This window comes from Heterodontus francisci, chromosome 35 (assembly GCF_036365525.1).
Source record: "Heterodontus francisci isolate sHetFra1 chromosome 35, sHetFra1.hap1, whole genome shotgun sequence".
Taxonomy (NCBI): Eukaryota; Metazoa; Chordata; class Chondrichthyes; order Heterodontiformes; family Heterodontidae; genus Heterodontus; species Heterodontus francisci.
Window position 1 is genome coordinate 48607107 of NC_090405.1, and position 25387 is coordinate 48632493.

The 25387-nt window shown below is 44.4% G+C and overlaps 1 protein-coding gene across 1 annotated transcript in view; it reads left to right on the forward strand.

Annotated features, from left to right (window-relative positions):
* The first annotated feature begins 21499 nt into the window (after positions 1-21499).
* The window catches only part of tmem266 (transmembrane protein 266), a 58117-nt gene continuing 54229 nt past the window's right edge, over positions 21500-25387 (forward strand). Inside the window, exons 1-2 of the mRNA XM_068015199.1 lie at positions 21500-21531; positions 21667-21855. Coding sequence (XP_067871300.1) covers positions 21500-21531; positions 21667-21855 — 221 coding nt within the window. The remainder of the gene's footprint in view (positions 21532-21666; positions 21856-25387) is intronic.

The following is a 25387-nucleotide window of genomic DNA, read 5'->3' on the forward strand; positions in this document are numbered from 1 at the left end:
CCCCCCCCATCCCCCCACCCCCCAAAATTCATTTTAAGCAAGGTCCCATATTCCTCACTGAAATTGCCTCCAAGTCACACACACCAACCAGACTGGGAAATATATCGGCCGTTCCTTCATGGTCGCTGGGTTCAAATCCTGGAAATCCCTCCCTAACAGCAACGCAGAAGCACCTGGGACTGCAGCGGTTTAAGAAGGCGGATCACCGACACCTTCTCAAGGGGCAATTAGGGATGAGCAATAAACGCTGGCCTGGCCAGTGACGCCCATATCCCACTGATTAATTTTGAAAAGGCACGGAGGTCCATAGATGGAACTCTTCATTATTGCAGGTTTCAGAAAATTACTTTCTGGCTCTGTTGTGCTATAAATTCCACTCCTACTTGAAATACACAGTGAAAGGAGATAGCAGCTGGGTCGCAGTATGCACACCTGTCTCCCAGCCAAGCTTTCTCCTAACTGCCAGATCCTTGATCACATGTTTTCTTTCTCCATACGGAAGCATTAATAAGCACTGAAAGATCCCACGTGACCCCATGCGACAGATGTCAGTCCCTGTGCCTCTCCATCCCTTTGTTTACTCAGGCTTGCAAAAACTGGAAATGATAGAATCTAAATCTCAAATGGCCAAGAAAAGTCACTAACCATTGCCAATCTGAGCAAAAGAGGCCTCAGACATTTTTCCCCAAATTGTTCCCTAAAAATTCACACGCAAGTCGGTAATAAATAATAACAATTACATTTGTAAAGCGCCTTATCCTATCAAAACGCCCCATGGCCTTTCACCCCAATTAATTATTTTGAAATGCAGTGATTTGTTTTTTCCTACAACCGTTACTAGTGTAGTCCCACAATCAACAATGAATGAGGTCATTTTTGCAATTATTGATGATGGGAGGACTGTTGGCCAGGACCCAAGGAGAACGTCTGCTGTTCAGCAAAGAGTGTGCTTGATCTTTAACAAGAACCAACAAGTGTGATCTCAGTTTAGCATTGAAGAACCATGCCTCCCGCAGTGCAGCGTTCCCTGGGCACTGCATTGGAATGTTGGCCTAAATTACGGGGTCATTTTCTGGGTGTGCGCCATCTGCAACTTTATAGGGAACTCGTATATATTGTGCTACATTTTAAGATGTCTGTCCATTATGTGCAGCGTTGCCAAAATTAGAGACTGATCAGATTATTTTATGTCACTTATGTAGAGAATATATTAAGGTTATTAAGCTGTTGTTCTGATTGGACCCTTTTGGCTGTTATTAAACCCTGAGGCTGTAATCATTTTGCTTGCTCATATTAAAGGAAACTACGCCATCTGTCAGCACTAAGACCCTGTAGGAAGCAGCCAGAGCTGCCTCCCGCTCACAATTTGATCTCGGCCATTAACGGGAGGCAGTACTGTCTCCACCAGTTTCCAGTTCGCTCCACCGCCCTCTGTGGTTGAGCTGCTGTAAGACAAGCTCCCTCTGCCAGCGCCACGTTGAAATCCACAGACTGAACCACCACCGTGTCCTGGAGTGAGACCCTCTCCAAGTTTTGGATGTCGCAGCAGACCTGAACTCTTAACTTTCAAATATAGTCCACCATGAAACCCGACAGGAAACAGCGTTCCGGTCATGTTGTAAGATTGCCGGCTTATTACCCCAATCGGCTGTAGGCACGACTCGTGGTTGCCAGCAATCCCCGCAGTATCTCAGCCAAGGGGGCATTCTTTATGTGTTGACCTTAACAGTAAGGTGTAGGTAGGCATGGAAACCAATTCTGCTCTTGGCTGGCACACACAAGCACTTTCCACTGGGAGGTCACTGACAGTTCAATTGTAGGAGCCACATACTCCTTTAAACTGAGACCAGCTAACGCAGCACAGATTACCAATCTGTATGATTCAGGCCCGCACTAACTTGGCCATCATTATCATTGGTGCACTTTTTCTCTGCAAAGCATATTACAGGCTATCTAGTGGTAGTAAAAGGCAACACCTCGACCTCACTAGTTATTACATTTCCCTGAATTGTTTTGAGCTTCTCCCATCCACAATTGCAATATGTCCAGGATTTACAAAGCAAGCTGTTGCCTTTCCAAAGCAATCGTCAATAATGTCCAACCCCCTCCAAATGACTGTTTACTCCCCTGAGACATTGCAAGGCCTGAAGAATAAAGCTTAACTATTCGTTAATTTATCAATATACTTTCATGAACATCTGTATTTGCTTCAAAATGCAATAAGGGCAAAGGATGTGCAATCTAAAGACTGGTCTGTCTCACCTGCCTTTGCATCAAATTCCTTAGTCCTTCATCTCTAGTGAAAAGCATCAAATTGTTTCTTTAACTCAGTTGCACTGTGTGTTTGTGTGGCCTTCCCTGGGGAGTTACTCCACAATTCTACCAGAGGGTCTTGGCTTACTCCTAACTTTTCAAATGGTTTACTGGTGTCTTCTGGTGTTAGAAGCTATTGTGAACAATTTGTCCTTCAGAATCCTGAAAACTTACATTCAGAGGATTCCTTCACGCAGTGCCTGACATGACTTTGGGGTTGTTTAGCTCAGTTGGTTAGATGACGAGGGTGTGATGCAGGATAATGCCAAAAGCATGCGTTCCATCCTTCTACCAGCTGAGATAGTCCTTGGGGCCTGCCTCTTTGCCTTGCCCCATAGTGTTATTAACAACCCTTGGCCAACAAGGACACTACAGAGGACTTCGAGATGTCCCTAAATACTTCACGGCCAATGATGTACTTAAATTGTAGTTGCTGTTGTAAATTATGAAGTTAGTATCAACTTGTGCATAGCAAGATCCCACAACAACTGTCTGTTAATGAGCAGACACTCCATTTTATGATATTGATTGAGGAATAGATATTGGCTAAGACACCAAGAGAACATATCCACCTAAGAGGGAAGACAGGACGTCGGTTTAACATCCCATCTGAAAGACGGCACCTCCGACACTGCAGTGCTCCCACAGTACTGCACTGGGAGTGACAGCCTGGATGTTTTGTGCTCGGGTCTCTGGAGACAGCTGCCAGCTGATTCACGGCTGACACCTTCAACGATCTCGAAGACTCTGCTTTCCTGAAGAAAACAAGCCCAGCTTCCTTTCTCTTCCTGATCAAATTATACCCGAAATCAAAGCTTTGAAAAGCAATTGTCTCAGTTATTAGATGAAACTTCCTTCATGTTATGGATGCAACACGTATGGTAAGTGTTTGTTGCGAGGAAGAAAAGTCGTCATCTAGAGCCAAAGCAAGTGACAAGGACCAAGAATTTACATAATTGTGAATCTAACGATGATCTAATTATGCTGACAGGTCTTCTTCTTTGTGTGTAATTGTGAAATTTTTCTGTCACCAGTGGATGATATTGTAATTGGTATTTGTTTAAGGAACCATCCTGCATAAATGGGCTTTTAATTTATTTTATCCATAGCTAGGTGGGGCGGGACCTCTGTCACTCAAACTGAAACACCAAAGAATTCTGGTGATGGGGTTCGATTTTCTGTGTTCATGTTGGAAAACCCAGGTGAAGAGTAAACTCCCACTGTGCAAGTTATCTCTGAGGCTAAAAGCAGTTGGAGAATAGACACGATAGTCTAGAAAACCGATCGTGCCCCAAAACGGGCTCTAGGTTGCTGAATTCATTAACTGATGAGTCAAGAACTGGTCATCACAAAAGTTCAAAAGAGGTTTACCAGGATATTCCCTGGTCTGGAGGGTATTAGCTATGAGGAGAGGTTGAATAAACTCGGATTGTCTTCACTGGAACGACGGAGGTGGAGGGGCGACATGATAGAGGTTTACAAAGTTATGAGTGGCATGGAGAGAGTGGATAGTCAGAAGCTTTTTCCCAGGGTGAGTCAGTTACTAGGGGACATAGGTTTAAGGTGCGAGGGGCAAAGTTTAGAGGGGATGCGCGAGGCATGTTTTTTTACACAGAGGGTGGTGAGTGCCTGGAACTTGCTGCCGGGGGAGGTGGTGGAAGCAGACACGATAGCGACGTTTAAGAGGCATCTTGACAAATACATGAATAGGATGGAAATAGAGGGATACGGACACCGGAAGTGCAGAAGGTTTTAGTTTAGATAGGCATCAAGATCAGCGCCGGCTTGGAGGGCCGAATGGCCTGTTCCCGTGCTGTACTGTTCTTTGTTCTTTGTTCTTTGTTCAACTTGAAAAACCTGTAGGATGTCGGAAGAAGGAAAGATGAGGGGGTGGGGTTGGTGGAGAAGAGGCCGGGACAGACTCACCATAAGGGAAATGGGGAGATTTGCCATGACCCACACCCCACCCCAGTGGATGGTTCCATATCGCTTTAATCCATATTACTGGTGCCTCCGACCCACACCTTCCTTTGTGAGAATCCCTTGCCCTTTCTGGGGAAACCAGACCTCCCTACCCCTCACTCCCCGAGGTGAGGCATTCCACAGTACTGGGAGTCTGGGAAAGCTTAAATTGGAATTATTTCATCCTTTACCCTTAGTAAACTTGAGCTCATCCAAAACCCTGCTCGCTGTATCCTAATTCACACCAAGACCTATTCATCTGTCACATCTGTGCTCGCTGACCTACCGTGGCTCCCCGTCCCACAACACCTCAATTTTAAAATCCTTGCTTTCAAATCCTTCCATGACCTCGCTCCTCCCTATCTCTGTAACCTCCTCCAGCCTCATGACCCTCCAAGATATCTGCACTTCTCCAGTTCTGCCTACTTCATGTATCCCCGGTTTTAATTGCGCCAATATTGGTCGCTGTGCCTTCATCCACTGAGGCCCTAAATTCTGGAATTGCCTCCTAAACCTCTCCACTTCTCTACTTCTCCACCTCTCCTCCTCTAAAATGCTCCCTAAGACCTACCTCTTTGACCATGCTTTTGGTCACCTGCCCTAATATTTTCTTATGTGACCCAATATCAAATTCTGTTTGATAACATTCCTATGAAGCACCTTGGGGCAATTTTACTAAGATAAAAGCATTATATAAATCAAAGTTGTTGTTCTTAAATAAGAGACAACTAATGCATCATGATTTCAGCACAGTGAGAACGCAGGTAGAAGGAAGATGTGTAGGAGTGTATTTGAAATTTAACAGAGAAAGGGGGGGTCAGCTCAGAGCAGCAGTGACCTCTTCAATACTGTCAGAATAGAGTAATAAAAAATGTAGCAATGGTGAACGAGAGATTGAAGGTCTAAGGCAAAGAGAGGTTCTCGTGGTGAGTTTGAGTCCATAGTTCCGAGAGACGGGTTTGGAAATGTCTCCTGGGAATATCCTCACTGTTCATCACAACCGCAAAGCTACCCATATCTCCATTCTTTCTTCTCTCAGTCACTGCACTGAATGACTCCTCATCCTTCATCATTCCAATCTTTCAGTCTGTTCTCTCCTCTAAATTCAGTGACCTCCTGTCCTCCCAAAACCTTTCCTGCCATGTAAACCCTCCTACCCATTTTCACGGCCATCCCCGTCAACCATTGCATCTGCCATGGGCTCTATACTTCCACGGTCTCTATAACAGACAAGACCATGCCTGACCACTTCCTTGTGTCCCTGATCACCCACATCCCCCAACCCGCCTGTAGTGTGATTGATGGATCTGTGTCTGTATGTTCTAGTAGTTTGCAATGCATGTGCTGTATGATCCGTAATGATCTGTCCATGGATCTATATTTGTATCTTCATGAATCTATACTTGCTATGGGGTCAAGGGAGTGTATAATCTTTGCTAAGATCATGGCCATTCTGGAGGGAGCATGTGTTGCTGCATCCTATTGGTATAGATGGACAAATATGCCCATGTTCCCAGGAAGTTAGGAAGAAATGAGCACACTGGCTTTAGTGAATGACTGTAGATTTTTAGAAGCAGTTGACCATTATATGCTCAGAGGCAGAATTTAAAACTCCCAAATGACTTGAATGGTCATCTATAGTAAACAGTAATTTTGTGATTTTTAGTTTTAATATCACAAGCTGTATTGTTGAGCCCAGATAATATATATCATGAGACACAGTATTAACAGTCCTATTTTTACCTTATATATGTGGAACCTGGCTCATGGGTGGCAACAGCTTGTCCCTTACTGAAGGCCTATCACCTAGCTACGCTGTCCATTACCTGCCACACCCAAACCACCAGGTGTGGCCCTTATCACCAAATCATATCCAAACCTCTCCGCCTCCTCCTCTGGTGCTCCTTCCTCCTTCAAGCACCTCACCTTTTTCCGCCCCTCTCACTGCTCCTTTCAAATTCTCATTGTCTATCGCAAGCCCATGGCCTAATCCAAGTTCCTTTACTGAGATGTCTCTGTCCTTTCCACTGCATTGAGTGACTCCTCATCCTCAGTCATTTCAATCTTCAGCTCCCCTTCCCCTCTCCCGCCTGAAATCATTGATCCTCCATGCAAAACCTCCTACAAACTCCTCGACCTTGACCCCTTCCATGGCCTTCCCATGGACCTTATCACAGAAAAGACATCAAGGACCACCCACCTCTTCCTAACCCATTTCAACCCCTCTTCCTTCTGTGCGTCCTTGAGGAAAAAACAGACAGCCCTCCACACCCCCAAATCACTTACAAATGCAAAATCTAAATCCCAACTTCCCAGCCTTTGGCACACTATTCTGCAGCCAGCGATCTGCTTAACTACTACGTCATTAGCCACCTTTGATATGCAAGGATTGTAGGAGTTTGTGTGCCATTCGGTTGGGCTCCTCAGTTAGGTAAACATCACATCCAGCAGATGCCAAGATGTCTCCACGACCTATTGTGTAGCTGGTCCCAAAATGACGCTAGCAGGTGCTCACTTGCATTTTCGCAAGAAGCTTTGCTTCCGTTTGACGTTAATGAGAGGCAGAGGTTTATCAGTTTTGGGCACACACAGAGCGTGATAGCACAGATAGGATGCCAAAGACAAGCTCCAGACTCCACAGTCACAGCTTTCCCTCTCACGGCAGTCTTATTATGTACTCTGATAGGGCTCAGCAGTTATACTTTCACAGCTGCTGCAAGTGTTTTACGACACTTAATGCTAATCAGTTTTTGCGCACACACATATACACACACAAAAATAAATTCTCTTTTGGCTGGTTTTGCTAGATTAGTCATTCTGGCTATTTACAAGACGCGGGCATATGTGAGTATTGAACAATATCACAATATTAATGATACGTGTTAAAGAACAGACAGTGAATGATGTAAGTTTTCAAACTGGGAATCCCAGATGCTAGCGAGTCCAGTAGGTGATCTCAGTAGTTCTGCAGTTTCTATCCGTCTGTCATAGCTTTCTCTACTTCTTGACTTATTAGCTTGTTAATCTCTGATGCTCTATACTAACGAAACAAATGTTTTCTGCAATGAAAGCCTTTTTACCATGATCACTTTCTTTCAGAGGTTGGGAGAAAGGATTGTCCCTGAGATTTGTCAAGGTGTGCGGGGTGAGTGGGGGGGGGTGCTGCTGATGGATGTGCATGAGTAACTAGAGTGAGATCCCTGGCAATGTTTCAATTTTGCAAGGGATTTCCCCACACAGAATGGGACTCCCACACAGAATGGGGCCCCCACATAAAAGAGTCTGTAGACCATTCATGCATTAGGATAGTTAATTCAACAAGATTCTGGAAGCACTCTGTCAATCTTTAGGCACACTTTCTCTCAAAGAGGGAAAATGGCAGCTACCTACGCAGAGTATTGAGGGCTATCAGAAAGTAGAGGAGGCACAGGGAGCATCTTGAAGGAGGATAAAGGTAGAGGGGCGGAGGGCTTTTAGCTTGATCAACGACAACAATTGATTCTTCTATATAGAGTGTCAGCCTTTGCCCAGTGATAGTAATGTTGCCTCTGAGTTAGAAGGTTGTGTTCCTCGTGTCCCAGCTATGACCAGCTGACTGGATACAAATGGATGGAATTGGGGTTCTTACTGGCTGCTATGGGTCAATTCCATATTGGGCAGTCTTTTTCTACCAGGTGTTCATAAACATTTCCGGTCAAGTATATTTATTTTTATTTCAGATACTCTGTAGATTCTCCAACGTAAGGTGTTTATATTGAGGGATGTCTATTAAAGTACAAAATGTCACCGTGGCACCAATAATATCTGTCGAAGTAAGAATAAAAGAAAGAACTGGCATTTATATAGCGCCTTTCATGACCTCAAGATGTTCCAAAGTGCTTTATAGCTAATGACATACTTTAGAAGTGCAGTCACTGTCGCAATGTAGAAAACGTGACTGCCGATTTGCACATAGCAAGCTCCCACAAGCAAATGAATGAGTGGATAATCTGTTTTCGTGGTGTTGTTAAGAGATGAATGTTGGCCAGGATATTGGGGAGAACTCCCTCACTCTTCCTCAGAATAGTGCCAAGGAATTCTTTAAGTCCACCTGAGTCAGTTTAACATCTCAGAAAGATAGCACCTCAGACAGAGCAACCTTCCCTCAGTACTGCACTGGATCGTCAGCCCAGACTGTTGAGCTCAAGCATTTGAACCTACAAACATCTAACTCAGAGGTAAGAGTGCTACCAACTGAGCCACAGCTGACACTGATAGGAAGCCCAAGGCAAAAGAGAGGCCGACATAAATATTCAGTCTATTTAATTAGCAAATATCTGCTTGTATATTCCATTATCGATTGCTGGTGAGCCACTGCTCAGAATAGTGCTTTGCAACTACATCAAGGAAACCTCAATTTTAAATTCATGTACCTCTCCCTTGAGAGAGACTTAAACACAGAACAAAATACCGTTAAACTGGCTCTCTGGACCATTACTTATTTGTTACTGACAGACCTCCTGTGGCACTGCTCACTGTATAATGGATGAAACGCTGTTTCAGAATGACAGGACCGTTATGCCATGTGATGTTCTATGTATTATTTTGCTGCTAAAGAGTAATCTGTCAGAAAATGCCAGCCGTAGCTCACTGGGTCACACTCTTGTTTCTGACTCAGTATTGATGTCGGAAACGCAATAATAACCAATTTCCTCATTCATAGAATCATTTGGCACAGAATGAAGCCATTCAGCCCATCATGCCTGAGCTAGCTCTTTGAAAAAGCTATCCAATTAGCCCCACTGCCCCACTCTTTCTCCTTAGCCCTCCAGTTTTTCCCCTTCATGTATATATATTTTGAAAGTTACTATTGAATCTGCTTCCACCATCCTTTCAGGGAGTGCATTCCAGATCATAACAACTCACTGTTTTAAAAAAAATTCTCATCTCCCTCTGGTTCATTTGCCGATTACATTAATTCTGTGTCCTCTGGTTACCAACCCTCCTGCTAGTGGAAACAGTTTCTCTTTATCTACTCATTCAAAATGCTTCATAACTGTGAATACCTCTATTAAATCTCCTATTAAAATGAAATGATTATATCTATTAAAATTCCATTTGTGGAATGACCTGGGCGTTCCTCCTGTCCCCTCATTGTGTGTCCTCCATTTCCCAGGTTGTACCTTTCCTCTTCGAGTAAAATCTCCACGTTAGTGCCAATTTAGTGTTGTCCTTGGCTCTTATTGTTTGCTGAATCACAATGACTCTGGTTGACTTCACTCAAGATCCTTAGCAACCTGAGAGGGATTTGGGGAGGGGGAATTGGAGGTGGGTGCAGGTGGGAATAGGGGTGGGGTCAGAGGGAGTCATGTGCCAGGATTCTCTTGTGCGTGAGGTGCAACCCCAGTGCAGCAGACAAACATAAGATTACATTGGAATCACAGCACAGAAACAGGCCATTCAGCTCAACTAGTCCATGCCAGTATTTATGCTCCACTTGAGCCTCCTCCCACCTTTTCTTCATTTCACCCTCAATTCCCTTCACCCTCATATGTTTATCTCGGCTCCCCTTACATGCATCTATGCTATTCACTCCAACACTCCCTATGGCAGCGAGTTCCACATTCTCCCCACTCTTTGGATAAGGATGTTTCTCCTGAATTCCCAATTTGATTTTTTGGTTCTTAGATAATTGTAGTTGAATAATAGTTTTTGCCCTTCAATGAGGAAACACAAGTCAACAGCAATTGAGTCCAGGTTTTGTCCTCTTCCCTCCAGCCAAAACCTACCCTCTGTTACTTTTACTGTAACACACTGCTGATCACAGAGGGCATGTGTTGTCTGAGTGGGTAAGTCAGAACACAGCGCCTCACGTTGTTTGATGAACTGCAGACAGACTTTCTCACAAAGCAGCAGCTTTCAATCACTGGAGTGTTTGCTTAGGGTGTCTAAGAAGCTATTAAAATGATTGCCAGTTAAGACGGGACTCTGTTTACATGTAAAGTAATCCATGTAAACTAATTTGAGGGCAAAAGCATAAGTGGTGATGTTACTGGACTAGTAATCCAGAGGCCTGAACTAATGATACAGAGACATGAGTTAAAATCCCACCATGGCGGCCGGGGAATTTAAATTCAATCAATCTGGAATAAACTGCTACTCATTAATAATGATCATGAAACTACTGGATTGATATAAAAATCTGAGGAAATCTGCTGTCCTTACCTGGTCTGGCCTACATGTGACTCCAGACCCACAGCAATGTGATTGACTCTTAACTGCCCTCCGAAATGGCCTAGCAAGCCACTCAGTTGTATCAAACAGCTACAGAAAACAACACTGTGGGTGTACCTACACCACATGGACTGCAGTGATTCAAGAAGGTGGCTCACCACCACCTTCTCAAGGGCAGTTAGGGATGGGCAATAAATGCTGGCCTTGCCATGACACCCATATCCAAGAATGAATAAAAAGGCAATGTATGGCAGGGCACACTGTTCCCACAGACAAGAGATCCTCATTTCTAGCTGTTGCATACATATAATTAGAGCAGGTTTTCAAAACTATTTTGGAAAAGAATATATTTATGGTGAACATTGGTAGTCAGTTCTGGGGAATTAAATATTTTTCATAAGATGCCCTCACTTCCTCCTGTAATCTACCAATGCCTAACCTCAAAGCATGGTGTCAATTGACAGCTACTTCTCTCTTAATCATTTCAACCTTGATTTTATCTTGACATATGAGCTCTGGGCCCTTCACCTAGGCTTCTTCATCATAGAAAGAAGGAAAGAAAGATCTCATACAGATATAACATTCTTCATAACCTCATGTGATCCCAAATCACAGCCGTTCTCAAATTCTCGAGGTGTAGTCACTACTGCAGTGAGGACGGCAGTCACTTTGTGCACAGCAAGCTCCCACAAACTGCAGTGTGATAATGTTCAGATAATCTGTTTTAGTGATGCTGGTTGAGGGATATATGTTGGCCGAGACACCGGGGACAGCTCCCCTGCTCTTCTCCGAAATAGTGCAATGGGATCTTTACTTCTACCTGAAAGCACGGACAGGGCATTAGTTTAACGTTTCATCTGAAAAATAGCACCTCCAGCACTGCAGAGTCAGTTTAGTTGATGCGCATTTGATAATAATCTTAAGGTCACCGCTGTCAATATGAAGCAGTCGTCGATCAGGAATAACTTGCCAGAGTAAAACGTTTTCTACACAACACTAACCACAACCTCAAAAGAGCATCCGTCTCTGCATCAATGGGACATTTCCACTTCTCCCACACCAGACTTTGCTGTGATGTTTCGGGAATCAGCAGTTTTAGTTATGAAGAAAGGTTCCAAATTTGGGGCATTTCTCGCTGCACCAGAGACTGATGATAGGTCACAGACCCGAAACGTTAACTCTGCTTCTCTCTCCACAGATGCTGCCAGACCTGCTGAGTATTTCCAGCACTTTCTGTTTTTATTACTGATAAAAGGGGATTCAATTGAGGTTTTATCATAGTTTTGAGAGGATAAACAGTTGTTTCCACGGGAGAATTGATAATAAGGGTAGGATAGATTTAGAATTATCATTCAGGGATAAAGGACAAATGGAGAGACGTTCTCTCATCCAGAGGACATGCGCTCCTTTAGCAAGAATGACTACTGAATCAAGGACTATTGCATCATTTGAAAGGGAATTGGGTAAATACTTGAACATGATTATGAAAATATACAGAGAAAGGGCAGAGAAAACGAGATGAGATAAACATCCCCCGTTGAGATTTATCACAGCTCACACCAGGTAGACTAGGTGGCCTCCTGCTGGGCATGAATTTCTTACGATGCCATGAAAATACTGCTTTAGTCCCAAGTCAGGGACAGCCATTAGCTGCAGTTTCCTGATCCATGGGACCTGTGCTGGGACTGCCTAAAATGTCTCACTTGTAGTCTTTGGCAAGAGGACTTTCATATTCTGATCTGAGCCCAGGTCCCACCAGTCTAACTGTCCTGTCCAATTAGAGTGTTGTATACTTGTACCATTGTATATTTGGTTAGTCTAGCTAGGAGAGATTACTGAGTCTTCAGTAAATTTAGCATGACCTCATTTAATATATTTTAACTATATACTGCTTTACATAAGTCTGTTTGACTCCTCTGAAGCCATGCTGCTTCTTCTTCAAGTCTCTCTCATATGTGATCTCTTGCACCATCATTGTGGGAGGTATTCCTTACACTGTCTCAACATTAACCCTTTCAAACCCTTATACTACATCGAGAATGGATCTCGAAGATCAATTTCCAAGTGGCAGAGGGAAAGTTCAGTTTTAAGTGGAATTTCATTCTAATTAATATAATTGTATTGATTATGGAAAGAATGGGTCATGTAATACTGACATTCCACCTTTAGATGAAGCTAATGACTTTATCAATATTATGCTCTGGAATATTTACATCGCATGCTTGTGACCTCTAGTGGCAGGATAAGGTTATTGAGGAATTATCTCCACTCTACTCCTTAGAACACTAAAATAATTGATCCACCCATTCCCTTGTGTGCTATTTTAACACAGTCATTAACCCGTTCAAAACAAAGAAAGACTTGCATTCCTTTAGTGCCTTTCACAACCTCAGGACATTGCAAAGTGAATGAAGTATCTTTGAAGTATAGTCATTGTTGTAATGTAGGAAACACAGCAGCCAATTTGCACACAGCAAGGAGACAATGGCCAAATAATCTCTCTCAAGACTACTGATTGAGGGATAAATATTGTCCAGGACACTAGGGAGAACTCCCCTGCTCTTCTTCGAAATAGTGATGTGGGATCTTTTACATCCACCTGAGAGGGCGGACTCTGAGTCAGATAGTTTTGCGTTCAAGTCCCACTCCAGAGTCTTGAGCACATAATCTAGGCTGACGCTCTAGTGCAGTACTGAGGGAGTGCTGCACTGTTGGAGGTGCCGTCTCTCAGGTGAGATGTTAAACCGAGGCCCCATCTGCCCTCTCGGGTGGACATAAAAGATCCCGTGACACTATTTGAAAAGCACTGGAGTTTCTCCCTGGTGTCCTGGCCAATATTTATTCCTCAACCAACATCACCAAAACTGGATTATCTGGGACTTTGCAGTGTGCAAATTGACTGCTGCACTTCATACATTACAACAGTGACTACACTTCGAAAACTAGTTCGTTGGCTATAAAGTGCTTTGAGATGTTCTGAGGTTGTGAAAGGTGCTGTAGAAATGCAAGTTTTTTTCTTTCTTAATCTCCTTTGTCTAGCGGTGACCAGAATAGATCTGCACAGTCAGCAGATGAGTTTGCAATTGTAAATCTGCCTTGTGAAGTTGAAATCCATCTTGCCACTGATCTGCATGTTTCAAGCTGCTGATATAAAAAGACCTCAGTGGTCTGATACTGATTTATCCACCTCCTCTCCACCCCCAGTCAGCCAACACAGCACTGAGAGCAGCACTTTCCAAACCTCCATGTACTTGAAATTCAAACCAGACAAACCAGTGAGTTTGAGATGTAAGAGTGAGGGAAAACCGAGATGCCCGGGCGGCCAGAGCAGAACAGAGAGCTCATGGCCCACAGGCTGCAGTTTGGCCATCCCTCCCATATTGGCTTTAACCATTAGCAATAATCTGTCAATGTTTCCTTTCAATAAAGCTTTCCTCAGATATCTGAAAGAGGATTGCTGTTCAGAGGGAAAGGGAAAGGAAGGACTTGTATTTATATATAGCCTTTCATGACATCCGAGTATCCCAGAGTGCTTTACAGCCAGTAAAGTACTTTTAATTTGAAGAGTAGTCACCGTTGCAATATGGAGAAGCGCAGCAGCCAATTTGTGAACAGCAAGATCCCACAAACTGCAATAAGTATATATTTATATATATATGTTAATATATTATATATAATCAGAATACATTTTTAAAAGGTGAGGGAATGAGACATGTTGGTGAGGAACCTGCGTGACCTTGCACAGAATAACAGCAAGTCAACATGCAGGTACAGCAAGCAATTAGGAAGGGAAATGGTTTGTTGTCCTTTATTACAAAGGGATTGAAGTACAAGAGCAAAGAAGTCATACTGCAACGGTATAGAGCTTTGGTGAGACCACAGCGTGAGTACTGTGTGCAGTTTTGCTCTCCTTACCTAAGGAAAGGTATACCTAAGGAAAGTGCAATGAAGGTTCACTCGACTGATTCCTGGGATGAGGGGATTGTACTATGAGGTGAGATTAAGTAGATTAGGTCTATATTCCCTAGAGTTTAGAAGAACGAGAGGTGATTTCATTGAAACATATACAATTCTTAAGGGGTTTGACTGTGTAAATACTGGGAGGATGTTTCCTCTGGCTGGGGAGTCTAGAACTAGGGGTTACAGTTTCAGAATAAGAGGTCAGCCATTTAGGACAGAGATGAGGAGGAATTGCATGGTGAATCTTTGGAATTTTCTACCCTAGAGTGCTCTGGATGCCCAGCCATTGAGTATATTTAAGACAGAGATTGCTAGATAGATTTTTGTACACTAAGGAAATTAAAGGGTTTGGGAATAGTGCGGAAAAGTGGAGCTGAGGTAGAGGATCAGACTTGATCTTAGTGAAGGACTAAGCAGATCTGAATGGCCAAATAGCCTGCTGCTGCTTCTATTTCTTATGATCTTATGTTCTTAGATACAGAACCAGACAATCTGTATTTTTCTTTTCATGATGTTGGTTAGTGATATTGGCCCAAGTTCTGGGCCAGCGCTGGAACAGGCATCTCAGAGACTGGGAACAAGCCCCAGACTGAGCAGGAGGTGAGGCCTGCACAGCAAGGGACAATCGGAGCCACAGATGGTACAATATGGCCGTGGGTTCTGAACATTTGTCGCTATCTTTGAGAGGTTGCCTCAGCCAAAAAAAAAATACTCAATCATTGCTAAATTTAAACCACCGACTTTGTGCCGAGTTCAGTGCAGCAGAGAAACTTCAGCTGCTCAACAACAATAACATCCTGCCTTTATATAGCACCTTTAACAGAGTGAAACATCCCAAGGAGTGATTTTCAAACAAAATTTGACACTGAGCAATATAAGGAGATTAGGACAGGTGACCAAAAGCTTGGTCAAATAGGCAGGTTTTAAGGAGTGTCTTCAAGGAGGAAGGAAAGAAGCAGAGAGGTTGAGGGCACAGTTTGCTGAAGGCACAGCCGCCAACAGTGGAGTGATGAAAATTGAGAATACTCAAGAGAACAGAATTGAAGGAGTGCAATGGTCTCAGAGAGTTGCAGGGCCGAAGGAGGTTACAGAGATGGAGATTGGAGGGGGTGGGACATGGCCAGGGGGGGAATTGAGAACAAGGGCGAGCATTTTAAATCCATTGGTGTTGCTGGACTGGGAGCCAATGTAGGTCAGTGAGCACGGGGGCAAAGGGTGAACGGGACTTGGTGCGAGTTAGGATGCAGGCAGCAGAGATTTGACTGAACTGATGATTAGAGAAGGTTGGAGGCTGGCCAGGAGAGCATTGACATAGGCAAGAGGGGACGTAACAAAAGCATGGATAATAGATCTGCTGCTTCACAGGGGAGTCATAAAAGTAGGATGTAGAGCCTCCCCAAAAGGCTCAGTGAGTTTGCACCATAATTAGCTGAGGCACGCAGGTTCAAACTCCAGTCTGTGCTGAGCTTACTCATCTTAGCTGGGTAGTAGTAGGTGTGGTAAACTGGCCTCAGTGCCCTCCAAAATGAACCAGTTTTCCTGTACTTGCAAATTTCACTCTTACTTTCTCAATCTTTCTCATTTTCTATCTCTTGCACTTGATTCCACTTACACTATATCTCACTCTCTCATTCCCTCTCTTAACCCCTCTCTCTCTCACTTGCACTCTGTCTCCCACTCTTTCTCTCTCACCTTTCCTCTACAGTTAGAGCTAAGAGAACATGCGTTCTTTGGAGACAGTGTCCAACTTACCTGTTTTCGTTACTTCTAAATAGACCTGGAGCACGTTATTCAGGAGCTCCCTGGAGCCAGGTCCAGATAAGTGTTTATACAGCAAGAGACCTGAATAATAATCAGCCAAACAATTTCTAATAACCCATAATGAGAGAAATTAGACACACTCAGTGCACCTCACGAGGATAGCTGAGAACCTCACCGTTATAAAAACCACTTCAGTGCTCTGTCCTGGGCTCAGTAGGGAAATGTGCTGCCCAATGTCATCCTGAGCCATGAAGACCCAGGAGAGTCCCAAGTGCAATCCGCGCTCTGGCCAAAATAGTTCATCGCAATTGGGATGGTAGAAGTGTTTCAATTGGGCTCATCGAGTTTTTGAGGGTCTTCATCAAAAATCTCGACAATATGAGTTTAAACCCGACGATAGCATTCGAAGAGTTTGAATTCAGTTCCAAAACAAATATATAAATGAAAAGCTAGTAACACTAACCATTAAGCTGTTGTTAAAAATGGTTCACTAATGTCCTTTAAAGAAGGAAATTGTTGTCCTTACCTGGTCTGGCCTGTATGTGACTCCAGACCCACACCAGTCTGGTTGACTCTTACCTGCCTTCTGAAGTGGCCTGACAGGTTGCTACAAGGTGGCCCCGCCCACCACCTTCTCAGGGCAACGCAAGATGGGCAATAAATGCATCCTGAGAATGCATATTTTTTGAAAAATTCGGTCAAGGTGTCGGCATTTCAGGATGTTAATCATTGCAGTGTACATTTGTGGATGTTGGATGAGATTCGGCCTGTTGATTGGCTGGCCGATATTCACTGTTCAAGCTCAAGGATAGGGACAGGAGGAGGCCATTCAGCCCCTCAATCCTTTTCTGCCATTCATTGAGATCAGGGCTGATCCGTATCCTGACTCCGTCCACCCGCCTTGGCTCCAAATCCCTTGTCATGCAACGATCTATAAATCTCAGATTTAAAATGATTGATTGAGCTAGCATCTGTTGCTTTTTGTGGGAGAGAATTCCACACGTCTACCACCCTTTGTGTGAAGAAGTGTTTCCTAACCTCTCTGCTGGCTCTGATTTCGAGTTTATGTCACCTTGTCCGAGACTCCCCCCCCCCCCCCCACCCCACCAGCGGAGCTTGGGTGAAATACTAGAGTGCAGCCTGCATCTATGGAGTTGTACTCCAGGGAAAGAGGAGGGGGGCATATTTTTAAAAAGAAAACCTCAACTTCATTCCTCTCAGGAAAAAAAAACTAAGAAGGGGACAAAAGTCTTCTGCATCCTGCAAGATAGTGTCGTACTACATAAGTAGCTTCCATATTCATCCAATGCTCCTGATAGGCAGATCTTACACAGCTGGTGGCAGTGCCAAAATAAATGTACCCAGTCTCCCGAGATTCGTTTTGTTCTTGGGCATCAACCTTCGCAAATCCGCGGAGTTTACCTTGAATAAAAATAGAAAATGTTTGAAATACTCAGCAGTTCAGGCAGCATCTATGGAAAGAGAAGCAGAGTTAATATTTCAGGTCAATGACTTGTCATCAGAGTTGACCTTGAGAAGCAGATAGAGCACCATCCCAAATTGCCCTTGAGAAGGTGATGGTGGGTCTTCATGAACTGCTGTAGTCTATTTGGTGGTGGTGCTTCCACAGTGCTGTTAGGGAGGGAATTCTAAGATTTTGACCTCGCACCAATGATGAAACGTTATATGGCTAAGTCGGGATGCTCTGTGGCTTGGAGGGGAACTTGGAGGTAATGGTGTTGACATATTCCTGCTGCCCTTGTCCTTCTAGATGATGGAGGTTGTGGGTTTAGGAGTTTCTGTCAATGAAGCCTTGGGGAGGTGACACAGTACATCTTGTAGATGGTACACACTGCAGCCACAGTGTGCTGGTGCTGAAGGGAGTGGACATTTAAGGTGATGGATGAGCTCCTGATCAAGCAGGCTGCTTTGTCCTGAATGGTGTCGAGCTTCTTGAGTGTTGGTGCAACTGCACCCATCCAGGGAAGTGGAGAGTATTCCATCACACTCTGGACTTGTGCCTTTTAGAAACTGGAGAGGCTTTGGGGATTCAAAAGGTGAGCCAATCACCACATAATACTCAGCCTCTAAACTGCTCCAGTCACCATGGCATTTATGTGGCTGGTCCAGTTGAAATTCTTGCCAGTGACAACTCTCAGGATGTTGATGGTGGGGGATTTGGTGATGGTAATGCCATTGAATACCAGAGGCAATCAGCCTGGGCTGGTCAGAAACAGTTAGCACAGTTTACTCAGGGACTGTCAACCTGAGCTGATCAGGGACAGTCAACCTCAACTAAACAGTCACAACACAAGTTAGTCAGGGATAGATAGGACAGTCTAGATAGGGAAAATCACGCTAGGCAAAGCAGAGACAGCTCAGATATATAAAGGACAGACTGCATTTAACAGCCTGAAGTTTCTGAGCAAATCACACTTTGTTTTGATAAAAGAATATGATGGATTCTGTATACATCGATTTTCAGAAGACATTAATAAGCTACGACATGGATAATTTAAATTATAATGGCCCCACAGGGATTCGGAGTCAGCCACAGGCCAATCAATTCAACCCTTGAGCCCCACAACTTTCATGCAATTTCTAAAATAAAATGTAAACAGTGCAATTCAAGCTGCCGAGGTCTGGGCAGCGATTAACCTGCCTGGCCCCCACACACTGGTTCCAGGCATTGAGAGAGGCTGGAATCCCACCAACAGCGAGACTGAAGATATAAGTGAGGCTATTCCACAAAAGCAGGACGTGGTCAGGGGGACGTTGGGGCGGGTGAAACTCCCACCTCATCAAATGTGCACCAGGATTGCACCAGATTGGAAAGGCTGCAGCCTGTAGGTGTCGACTGTGGCTCAGGGAGTAGTATTCTTATCTCTGAGCCCAAAAGGTTGTAAGTTCAAGTCCCACTCTAATGACTTAAGCATATAATCCAATGCAGTACTGAGGAGGTGCTGCCTTTCAGGTGAGATGTTAAACTGAGTCCCTGTCTGCACTCTTGGGAACATGTAAAAGATTCCATGCTACTGTTTTGAAGAGCAGAGGAGTTCTCCCCAGTTTCCTTCCGAATTCCTCATTGAACATCATTCAGAATAGATTGCTTGGTTGTTGTGGGGCCTTGCTGTTTGGCTATTGCGCTTCCTGCATTACAACAATGACTCCACTTCAGAGGTACTTCACTGGCTGTAAAAAGGTCCTCAGGTTGTGAAAGATGCCATAGAAAGGTAGGTCTTGTTTTATTTTTCTCTTTTCTCTCGTTGCGTCTTGTTCAGAGTAGGGGAGAGATTGAGGGAAGACTCCAACTGCCCACCCCCCTCCCCTCCCCACCCTGCGTTCAAGACTCAGACGGAATTGGGTCTTCCAGAATGAATTGCTGCTGATGGTTTAGGAATTACGCATGGCGGTTTGTGATCGCAGAGAGTTGCTGAGCTGACCACAAATGTCAGCTCCCTGCTGGTGGGACTGGCTCCTAACAGCCGCTGGGTACATCCTGGGCTGAGCCAAACCATTAACTTTATAATTAAATGTTTCACTAAGTGTGGAAACGATGTTAAGCAATAATAGACAAGCGAGAGTGGGGCAGGTTGTAATTGATTTCGTGCTGCCTGTCATCAATGATAACTCATTGCATCATTACAAATGTGTTGCTGCTGTTGAATCAGATTTTCTAGATTTGTGTTGGGGGTATCTTCCAGTCATTGCTAACATACGAACATATGAATTAGGAGCAGGAGTCGGCCACTCGGCCCCTCGAGCCTGCTCCGCCATTCAATAAGATCATGGCTGATCTGATTGTCACCTCAACTCCTCATTCCCACCTACCCCCAATAACCTTTCACCCCCTTGCTTATCGAGAATCGATCTACCTCTGCCTTAAAAATATTCAAAGACTCTGCTTCCACTGCCTTTTGAGGAAGAGAATTCCAAAGACTCGCAACTCTGAAAGAAAAAAATTCTCCTCATCCCTGTCTTAAATGGGCGACCCCTTGTTTTTAAACAGAGACCCCTAGTTCTAGATTCTCCCACAAGAGGAAACATCCTTTCCACATCCACCCTGTCAAGACCCCTCAGGATCTTATATGTGTCAATCAAGTCACCTCTTACTCATCTAAACTCCAGTGGATACAAGCCTAGCCTGTCCAACCTTTCCTTATAAGACAACCCGCCCATTCCAGGTATTAGTCTAGTAAACCTTCTCTGAACTGTTTCCAAGGCATTTACATCCAAAATTAAGGAGACCAATACTGTACACAGTACACCAGATGTGGTCTCACCAATGCCCTGTATAACTCAGTACTGCACTGGAGTGTCAGTCTTGAATATGTGCTAAAATCTCTGGAATGGAACACACAATCTTCTGACTCAGAGACAAGGGAGCTACAACTGGTTATGTGGGGTTCCACACCAACTGCTGCAGCTAATCTCTGTCCCTCCTCCGTTCACAAACATTTTTCTGTAAATGTCATCGTTCCTGTGTGACTTGTACGCAAGGATTCTAATTCCTGTAAAACAGCAATTCTGGGTGACACGGAGCAACATGTGACCTCTGCGGACTTGAACTCATCTGAAACTCTCCTGACCATTTATTGACTGGCTCCCAAATCGCATTGCCCCTGTGTCCAGTGTCCTATATTGATACTTGTACGGCACCACTTCGATTTTCAAAACGTTCACCCTTGTTTTCAAATCTCTTGTGGCTTCAACCCCTCCCTATCTCTGTAATCTCTTCCAAACCTACAACCTTTCAAGATATCTGCTCACTCCACCATTGGTGACTGTGTCTTCAGCTGCCCAGGACCCAAGCTCTGGAATTCCCTAAATCTCTCTCTCCTCTTAAAATCTACCTCTTTGACCAAGCTTTTGGTCATCTGTGTCAATAGCTTTTTATGTGGCTTGGTGCCAAATTTTGTTTGATAACACTCCTGTGAAGAGCCTTGGTACATTTTGTTACTTTAAGACTGATTGCTCCAGCCATTGTCCCAAAGGCATGTCTCCCCGTTAGAGGGGAACAGTTGGTGATGTATAGCTTGAGGGTCACTCCTCAAGCATGGGCTAAGGCGAGGAGGTAGGCCTCCATGAACTACCACAACTGGTACAGGAATTGAACCCACACTGTTGGTGTTAGTTTGCATTTTATGCTAGCCATCTAAGCTAATCGACCTCCAAAGGGGCTATATAATTGCAGGTTCTTGTTGATGTTAGGAGACACAATGTGGAATGTCAGTCTTGGCCAGAACACTGACCATTTTTTGTATTATTGCGATGAGTAGAAAAATGAATGATGGCAAAAGCCTTACCTGAGGTGCCTGATTGGTTTGCGTCGCGTAACCCCTATTTTTTAAATCCATTCCCGGCCTAGAGCAAAGGTTGCCTCTAACTCCAATAGAGCACTGTAGGGGTTCCGGCCTTGTCATGTGCTGTGTTGACATTAATCTCTGTCTTTGGTAGGCTCGGTCAGGAAGGGGGGGTGTCAGACCTCGAGATCATCTCCCAGCAAGTGGAGGACGAGAGCCAGTGCATCGCCCCAGTGCAACTAGTCAGCTTTGCCTATCGTGACCTACCCCTGGCAGCCCTTGACCTCTCGTTGGCTGGGTCACAGCTGCTCTCCAACATGGACGACGATGATCAGAGAGAGAGGTGAGTGGGTCGTCAGAAATTTTCTCTCCTTCATCTGTCTTTGAAATGATTGTGAAAGTATGCGGATTAATTTAATATCTGTCTGTTGACCTTATTGATTAGATTTCTTTCCTGGTCTGGGAAGGGTAGGGATGGTTTACAGAGCTTGGTGGAATGAGAGAGATAAATTAACAGTAGATACCCTCAGTAATTGAGCAAGTATCATCAGTTTTTGCTATTTCAGCTGTTTGTGTAAAATCACCATTTATGTGAGTACCATATCAAATTGCTGGCCACTCACACAATGTCAGCTGTGGCTCTGTGGGTATCACCCCTACCTCTGAGTGAGAGTGATTGTGGATTTAAGCCCCACTCCGAGAGACTTGAGCATGTAAACCAGGCTGACGCGCAGCAGCACTGAGGGAGTGCTGCACTGTTGGAGGTGCCTACTTCAGGGTGAGATGTTAAACTGAGACCATGACTGCCCTCTTGGGTTAGATGTAAAAGATCCCATGGCTACTTTTTTGAAAAAGAGCAGGGAGTTCTCCTCGATCTCCTGGCCAATATTTATCCTTCATCCAACATCACTAGAAAAAAAGATCACCTGGTCATTTATCACATTGCTGTCTGTGGGATCTTACTGTGCACAAATTGGCTGCCACATTCCCTATATTACAACAGTGACTGCACTTCAAAGAGTACTTAATTGGCTGTGAAGCACTTTGGCACATCCTGAGGTTGTGAAAGTTGTTACATAACCAATACAACAAGGTTACATCTGTTAGAGGTGGCATCCCACTGGATAGCAACCCAGAATTCAGAGTCAGAGCTTTGGCCTCCACTCAGTGGGACTGGTTAGAGTGGGGATTGAACCGTTCACCTTCTGATTTATGCTATCACTAAGCCAAAGGCTGGCTCCAGCAAAGAGGAGGTTGAACCTATAGGATGACTTATTTAGTGGCAGCTAAGAGAGGAAACTTCACCTTATAATAACAAAATAGAGTGAACACAGAAACCTACGGCACAGAAGGAGGCCATTCGGTCCATTGTGCCTGTGCTGGCTCTTTGAAAGAGCTGTCCAATTAGTCCCACTCCCCCGATCGCTCCCCATAGCCCTGCAAATTAGTCCTCTTCAGGTATATAAGGAATGAAGAAAGAGGTTAAATGTTAGGAGTGTATCTCTGTTCGGTTTGTAAACCGAGACTGGAGGGCTTGGAGAGTTTTGGCAGTTTGTCACGTCCGAGGAATGTATTGGCTGCAAAGCACTTTGGAACGTCCTAATGGCATGAAAGGCACTATGTAAATGCAAGTCTTTCTTTCTTCATTCCCCCCCTATTGTGACATCCAATTGTTTTCTTTCTCTCCGCTGCTCTGTCTGTTGATTGCTCTCACCGTACAATTGATGCTGCGGATAGGTTTGCCAGACTTTGCTGCTGTAAATCTCTTCTGTTCAAATATATTTGCACAAAATAATTGGGGATAAAACTGAGTGAATGTACCATCAGCACCACAGCAGAGCAGAAAGATCCCAGTTTGATCCCGGGTGTGCGGAAATTTAGCTGATCTCCTGGTAGGCTGCAACAACATTGCAATTGGTCTCTGTCTCAATGGCTTACATACCAACAATGGTGAGCAAGAAAAGACCCTCTCGTCCATCCAGCCTGTCCCGAAACACCATCTCCACCACACAGAACTATGTGGTCTCCTGGGAAGATGCAAGAAACCACATTAAAAACCCAGGCCAATTTAGAAAGGGAAAAATTTCGGAATTTCCTCCCTGGAGAATCTCGAACTAAGGGGATAAGGGGTCAGCCATTTCCGACTGAGATGAGGAGAAATTTCTTCACTCAGAGGGTTGTGAATCTTTGGAATTCCCTACTCCAGAGGGTTGTAGCTGCTCAGAGATTGAGTGTATTCAAGACTGAGATCGATAGATCTTTGGGCACTGAGGGAATTGGGGATTACAGGGATAGGGTGGGAAAGTGGATGTTTTTAATATCCTTTCATGGGATGTGAGTGTTGCTGGCTAGGCCAGCATTAATTGCCAATCCCTAATTGCCCTTGAGAAGGTGGTGGTCAGCTGCCTTCTTGAACCGCTACAGTCCATGTGAGGTAGGTACACCTTAGGAAGGGAGTTCCAGGATTTTGACCCAGCGACAGTGAAGGAACGGCGATATAGTTCCAAGTCAGGATGGTGTGTGACTTGGAGGGGAACTTGTAAGTGGTGGTGTTCCCATGCCCTTGTTCTTCTGGGTGGAAGAGGTCACGGATTTGGAAGATGCTGTTGATGGAGGTGTGGCGAGTTGCTGCAGGGCATCTTGTAGATGTTGATCATGATCTTAGTGAATGGCCGAACGGGCTTCAAGGGCTGTATGGCCTACTCCTGTTCCTATTTCTCATGTTCTTGTATTCTTATGAATCCCACCCCCCACTTAGCCAATGGAAACTAGTCCAAGAGACGACTCTGGCCAGCGATGATTAAAATTACAGTTAAAGAGGATTGGCTGAATTTTACAAACCCCCCGACATTGAGGGTCCGTGGTGGGGGGCCGGGAAATGTCTCCAGGAGAGGCCCGCCACGGACCTCGACGCCGGGAAGGCCTGGCCCGATATTGCCGGCGGCGGTGAGGCCTCATAGCAGCACCCCCCCCCCACCCAATGGAATGAAGTGTATGTTTATTGGGGGGGGCATGGGAGAGGGGCGAGAAACGTTCATTTAACTTTTTTTTAGTGAAGTTGAATCCGATTTTTTTCTTTAAATATTTAAATTGTTGTAGGGCTCAGAGCCCTTTAAAAATGGCGTCGGCGCCTGCACAGTGGCACCTCACGCCATTGCTAGGGACGGACCAGCCGCCCCCTCCACGTCATCGGGGGATGGGACAGTCCGCCTCAGCCATTTAGATGAGCCACCATATTTAATAACATGGCGGTTCTGCGATGGAGGTGGTGGACATGTAACATTCAGCCCAATAACTTTTATTCTCTGTACGACAGGCACTAAGACAGCTGCAATTCTCAGACTAATACTGGTTTGATTAATTGCAATTTAAATTGTTGTTTCATTATTACATCTGTGATTAATAGTTAACAAGAAGCCATGTACATTGGTAATCAATTTTCCCATCAACGACAAACTCCTATGAAGTTTTTCTGCCAGTTACTCAGCATTGCACAGAAGTTAATTAATTAGAAGTTATGTTGCACCAAAAATTAATAAAAATCAAATCAGTTGATCATTATTGACATTGGATGTAAGCAAAATAATTTATTGCAGTTCATCCCTTTTCCAAACATGTCAAACTGTTGAAGCAGGTGGAACCTTTTGGAAAAGTAGATTGAGTGTAGAGGTTAAAAAAAAGATTTTGCATTTATATAGCACCTTTCATGTCTCCAGGACACCTCAAGTTGACTTTGAAATGTCGTCACTGTTGTAATGTAGGCAAATGCGGCAGCCATTTTGGCACACAGCAAGATCCCACAAACAGCAATGAGACAAATGAGCAGATAATCTAGTCAGTGAAATAAACACAGGAAGTGCCGGGAAAACGCTCAG